A 6,191-nucleotide genomic window follows, 5' to 3' on the forward strand; every position below is an offset into this window, starting at 1 on the left:
GGAAATAATAAAAAGTCCCCCCATTCTGTGTTTCCTAGAACTGGAGGTATGAAAAAAATCACACCCGTGTGAACTGAGTGGTGTAAGGTCTTATATAGACTGATCAACTGTGGTCTGACATAATGTCTGACGTAATGAAATCACACCCGTGTGAACTGGGTGACCATAGCAACCATGCTCATTTTTTGGTACGAACAGACACGTAAACTAACAAAGCCAGTTGTAGGAGTGGTTTACACCACTCAAAAATCATTAACATGGTGAAACACATCTTGATGATATCATCAAGATGTGATTCACAATGGTATATTAATGACATAGTAAAATGTTGAAAATGAGTGGCATTCCCCTTTAAGGAAGATTCATGTGGTTAACCCATGTAGACCTGAGGACGCATCTGTGTCACATTATAGCTTTTAACCACTTTAAAACTCCTTTGCTGCCCCTAGTGTTAGCATGCTGGTACTGCCCCAGGGGCTGCCCGTCCAGGCCCACTCAAAGGAGCTTGTTGTCCTTCCGGGTTAAACAGGAAGGTGGGGGCCTCCGGAGGTGGAACGACACCACAGCCTTTAGCTAGCAGTACAAGCAGCTACATTTTCTCAGCGATGCGATACAAAATCACAAATGATTTACGATTGCCGGGTGCGCGCCGGCTCACCATGGACAGCTCTCTAGCCTTTGGAGATACGGCGCTTTGAAAATCGGGTTATAATGGAGGGTTATACTAGCCGGAGCAATGCTAAAAGGTAAACAAACGGACGGCGCGTTCATATATGGATTAAACGGTTGTCTACGCTTATACGCGTAGCTGGCATAGATAGGTCCCAATAGCCTAGCTACGTTTATAAACGTATTTGGCAAGAAAAAAGTTAACCATTATTTTATACTTTATCTGTTGAAAAATAGCAGATCCACAAGCTTATAGCAGGGCACCGAGTGCCGCGCTACGAGCTTGTAGATCTGCTATTTCTTTTTAAATCATGAAAGCGTGTGCTAATCTTTGCATATAGTATATATGTTCTTTCACAGTGAACATTTTTAACTCATATTTTCTACTGGGGGGGTCCCTGGAACAACATATTTTCAGATGGGGGTCGGCGGCCAAATACATAATCATTCTGGTGGTCTGTGACATGAAATAGTTTGAGTACCACTGACTTAAAAACATAGGTCTTTCAGAAAACTGTCAGGATTTAGAAGACATTTTGTAGAATCTGTTCTCGGGTTTATAATGGGCTATCATGTTATGTAAATCATGACACATCCAGGGCCGGTCCTGAGCAATCTGGCGCCCTAAGCAGGATTCTTTTTTACTCTGTTCCAAAAATTGGGGAGGCACTGGGGGGACACTGAGCACTGGGGAGACACTGGGGAGGCACTGGGGAGGCACTGTGGAGGCACTGGGGGGACACTGGGGAGACACTGGGGAGACACTGGGGAGGCCCTGGGCAGACATTGGGGAGGTACTGGGGAGGCACTGGGGGGACACTGGGCACTGGGGAGACACTGGGGAGGCACTGGGGAGGCACTGTGGAGGCACTGTGGAGGCACTGGGGGGACACTGGGGAGACACTGGGGAGGCCCTGGGCAGACAATGGGGAGGTACTGAAGAGGCACTGGGGGGAAACTGGGGAGGCTCTAGGGAGGCCCTGGGCAGACATTGGGGAGGTACTGGGGAGGCACTGGGGGGACACTGGGGAGGCACTGCGGGAACACTGGGCAGACAGAGTTGGGACAGAGTAGCGCTCGAAGCGGCTGCTTCATCGGCCTGTAGGAAGAACTGGGCCTGGACACATCACACATGTCACATACCGGCAGAGGTTTGGCCACAGCGATGCGGACAGGGCCGTAGCAGGTGGACTTTAAGACGTGTACAGCGTAGTCCAAGCTGGAGCCCTCCAGGTGGGTGTCATTAACGGACACCAGCCGGTCACCAGGCAGCAGGCGGCCGTCCCGGGCCGCCACGCCCCCGGGAACTAACGACCGGATCACCAGGACCGTCTTACTGGCATCCTCCGGATCCTAAAGTTTGGTAAGATGAACACACATTGTGAACAATAGAGAAATCAAGAGAAAGACAAATATATACAGTACAGCATGTGTTGCGTATACCCGTATTGTGCCGAATATAAGACAACTCTGATTATAAGACGGCCCACATTTTTTAAGACTCATTTGTGGAAAAAGAACATTGAATGTCAAATAGTCTAGTCCATATTTCCATTGGATAAAAAACATAGTCTTATATTCAGAAGAATAGGGTAATTTACAATTATTAGACATTATAATTACATTGCTTACATTTTTTTATTTCTTAAAGAAGAAAAGAAAATTTAGATTATTTTGTTAATTCTCTATTTCAAAACATTTGGCTTATAACAACAGGCCCAAAACAAGGGCCAGCAGGTGGAAAGTGGTCAATCCCTTGGCATGGGTCCTACATGTGTAATAAAATACATCCTCTAGTCTGGGCTGTTACCTGAGAGAACAGTCCCAGAGTCTGGGCACACATATTTACATCATGCACACTCTAAAGCAGTGTTTCACAAACCTTTCAGGTTGTGACCCAAAGGAGACGCTAGACGTTTGCCCGGGACCCAAACTTATTAATACATTAATTAATTGATTTTTATTTGATTTTTTTAAGTCGCTAGCCCCTCCTATGCCCAGTTTTGTGTGTCTGTGTGTATCACATTTGTGATGATTTGATTGACTGAGCACGGAATGTGATGATTTATGATGATGAATAATGACAAGAGCGCCCCTTACTTCACATGAGTTTTTAAATTTCTAAGTTCTTTTAAATGTAGGGAAATGGTGAAAATGGTGAGAAAATGGTGATTTTTAACCGTTTGTGAACCAGTGCTCTAAAGTTAATGCTACCAGTGGATGTCCAATACAGACAAAATCAACACTGCTGACCTGGTAGTCTAGGATACTGAAGCCCAGTCCGGACTGGCCTTTCTCCAGCGCTACCTCCTGGGTCTCTCTCTCCCACATGGCCAGAGGGGGTGACATGGAGGCCAGCGCCACGCCGCGCTTGGTGATGTCCTCCGCCGTAGGGCAGGGAATAACACAGCCCCGGTCCAACTGGGACAAAGCAAGGCGGGGAGAGGAGGAGGACACAGGGAAGGATATTAGTTCACAATAGAAGAGCACTTGAATTGTTTGATATTGTAAACACGTATACCCCTCTAGAGCAGTGATTCTCAAACGTTTTTTCATTTCAAGGACCCCTAGTTTAATATGCATTAATAAGCCCACAGGCCCCCATAACTCTTACAAATGGGACCAAATGGACCTGTAAGGGCCCATTTGGTTCCATTTGTACACTCTCAGAGTTACAGACCTGTAAGGGTGCATTTAGGAAACTAACAAAGGTAATAGAGCATGCACATCCACTCTAGCCCAGGTGCTGGAGAAAGAAATAGAGACCGCAACACTGGTAAGGAATAACTTAGAAGATCCTGAAGAAGTCTCTTGCATTTAGAAAACTCTAATTTTAACCAACCATGAAGCCACCTGGAACCCCCTCAAGGAACAATTGGCGACCATTCTTGGCTCCCCCCAGAATATAAATGCTGGTGTAAAGGTTGTTAACTGTAATACACGGTAAGCAATGTTTAAATGATGCAGTCCATTATGTAATGACATTAAAGATGGAGTGCCGTGATTTTTTTCCACCCTAAAACATGATCATCAGGTCTTATTGTTATATAAGGAGGTCACATTTTTTCAAAAAAGTGTACAGTATTTGTTAAAATGTTGTTTTTATGTGGGCACGCCCACCAGTTCATTAAGTATGCCTGGTTTGCCTGGTGGGTGGTGATGGGTGGTGATCCACCTGAACTGAAGCCGCACCCACAGCTGTAGTTGTATGATAAAGGGGGAGGGGTTAGGGGAGGGGCTGATAGTGTGGTGTCACTATATTACTGTTTATTTCATTGGCCCGTTTGACTGTCAAGGGTTCAGCCTCCAGGACGAAACCCTAAATACAAAGTTAATACACCATTGCACATAAAAACGACTCCAACGACTGTCTAATGAAGTACTGTTACCTCATAGACGCATGAAAAACTGGAAAAATACAAAAATGGTGGCACTCCATCTTTAAGGTATTGTGTAACTGCTTAATTCAGTCTTTCTTCTCTTCCTTTCTTGCTTTTTCCCCCATCCATGCACTCACCTTCTCGTTGAATTCAGCCAGCAGCTGTTTCAGAGTGAGTGGGACGTCTTGGTGGGCGCTGTCAGGAGGTGCGGGCGGTATGATGCGTGAGCAAACCATGCACAAACACACTGGCAGCTCCTTCAGGATGTCCACCACCTCCTTGTGTGTCTCCCCAATGAGAGGGATCCCATTCACCTGGCAATGAAGAACGGGTACAATGAATGTTTAGAAAAGGCATGTTCATTGTTCGCATGTTAATACAAAATCACACTTGTGTGAAGCCTTTTATCATGATGTATGAAGTATGTATGAAGAATGAAGAATGATACCAGCTCAGTGGCCTTGTGGTTAGAGTGTCTGCCCTGAGACTGCGAGGTCGGCTGAAAGCCAGACGTTGGGCCGGCACCCCTCAAAAAATGACACCAACTTATTACATACATAGCACACTGACTGCATCCCAGCTCACACTAGGTGAGCTCAGTCGAGGGCAAAGTATGTCATTACGTGCGTGCGTGCGCGTGCGCGTGCGCGTGTGCGTGCGTGCGTGCGTGTTTGATGCATGTGAAGATGTTTTGGCATTGTGTGTTCTTATGAAAAGAAACTGACACAAGGCATTAACGATCAGCATCCTTTCTCATAGCCTTTCCGCCATTGGCCTGTTTCTTTTCATTATTATATTTTTACAGGGCCAGACTGGAAACACAAATCAGAGGGGGAATGTATTTCCAAATTGACATAAAAATAACAAAGTAGCTGCCAAAGCACGGCAACCAGCAAATGGAAGTAATACAAATGTCAATTTTGAGAAATTACAAAGTAAACCTGAGGCCATTTTTTAGCAGGAAACTGGTGGATTGCCCACCCCAGTAAGGTGTGAGCCCTTACCCCAGAGAGAAGGAGCTCGGGTATCCCGGGGTCTCGATTGAGAGAGGGAAGATGAAGCGTGAGATTAGCTGGAGAATCGGAGCAGCAGGCGCGGTATTGTACCATTGCAATGGTATTGCAGCAGACTGTGTACTGCTGCACCATCGTGATGAAAAGAGAGCTGAGCCAGAAGGCAAAGCTCTCGATCTACTGTTCCTACTCCCACCTACGGTCGTGAAATGTGGGTCACGAGCAAAAGAACAAGATTGGGGATACAAGTGGCTGAAACGAGTTTTCTCTGGAGGGTGGCTGGCATCTCCCTTAGGGATGAGGTGAGAAGCTCAGTCATCCGTGAGAGACTTGGAGCAGAGCCGCTGCTCCTTTACATAGAAAGGAGACAGCTGAGGTGGTTTGGGCATCTAGTAAGATAATGCCTCATGGGCACATGGGGCGGCTTGAATTATCCTCTTTCTATCTGCAACCACCAGAGACATGTCACGAGCTACTTTCTGTCAAGAAATTCCTTGCAGGTGATCATTTTTCTGTCAGTGTCAGAGTTTGGAAGCGCTCGTTTTCAATAACGCAACGTCCTGCGGCCTCCTGCATTATGTGCAATTTAGAAACGGGTGGTACACAGGACCGTTGAGTGATTGCTTCCAAACCCCAACACTCCATGCTGCTCAATGTTTTGCCACTCAGTCTAGATGAGAGGGGCGTGTCCCGGAGGGAAAGTGATGCACGTGCAACAGCAGAAGTGGAAGTTCTGTTGGAGATGCGTTCTATAGACACATTCGTACAAAATAGTCTCTAATTATTTTAGAAGTCAGATATAGTCAAATGTTAAGGAATATCAAACAGCTGGTTGACAGACAGACACACCAGTGTAAAATAAAACATGATTTCCAGCCTTTGGCCTGGCAGAGATAACAATGAAATATATTGAAATCAGTGGTTTTCAACCAGTGGTCTGGGGACCTTGAGGGTGGTTTCAGGTGGTCCCCAGCTAAATGATGGAGACTTGGTAACCAAATAGACCCTTATTGGATCTTTTAACTTTTGAGAGTGTAAAATGAAACCAGATGGATCCGTAAGGGTAACATTATTGTTAAACTGCATTACTAAATTTACAAGAAGCCTACACAATTAGAGAATGATTGGA

The 6,191-nt window shown here is 45.8% G+C and overlaps 1 protein-coding gene across 1 annotated transcript in view; it reads right to left on the bottom strand.

The window, feature by feature from the left end:
* The window catches only part of LOC306921333 (multiple PDZ domain protein-like), a gene marked incomplete at its 3' end in the record, with an annotated part of 68,034 nt that overhangs the window by 42,692 nt on the left and 19,151 nt on the right, over positions 1 to 6,191 (bottom strand). The window contains exons 12-15 of the mRNA XM_079498442.1: positions 5,054 to 5,121; positions 4,187 to 4,363; positions 2,923 to 3,090; positions 1,813 to 2,022 (exon numbers count right to left, since the gene is read on the bottom strand). Coding sequence (XP_079354568.1) covers positions 1,813 to 2,022; positions 2,923 to 3,090; positions 4,187 to 4,363; positions 5,054 to 5,121 — 623 coding nt within the window. The remainder of the gene's footprint in view (positions 1 to 1,812; positions 2,023 to 2,922; positions 3,091 to 4,186; positions 4,364 to 5,053; positions 5,122 to 6,191) is intronic.

The sequence above is a fragment of the Electrona antarctica genome (genome assembly GCF_951216825.1).
Source record: "Electrona antarctica genome assembly, chromosome: 4".
In the NCBI taxonomy this organism is placed as follows: Eukaryota; Metazoa; Chordata; class Actinopteri; order Myctophiformes; family Myctophidae; genus Electrona; species Electrona antarctica.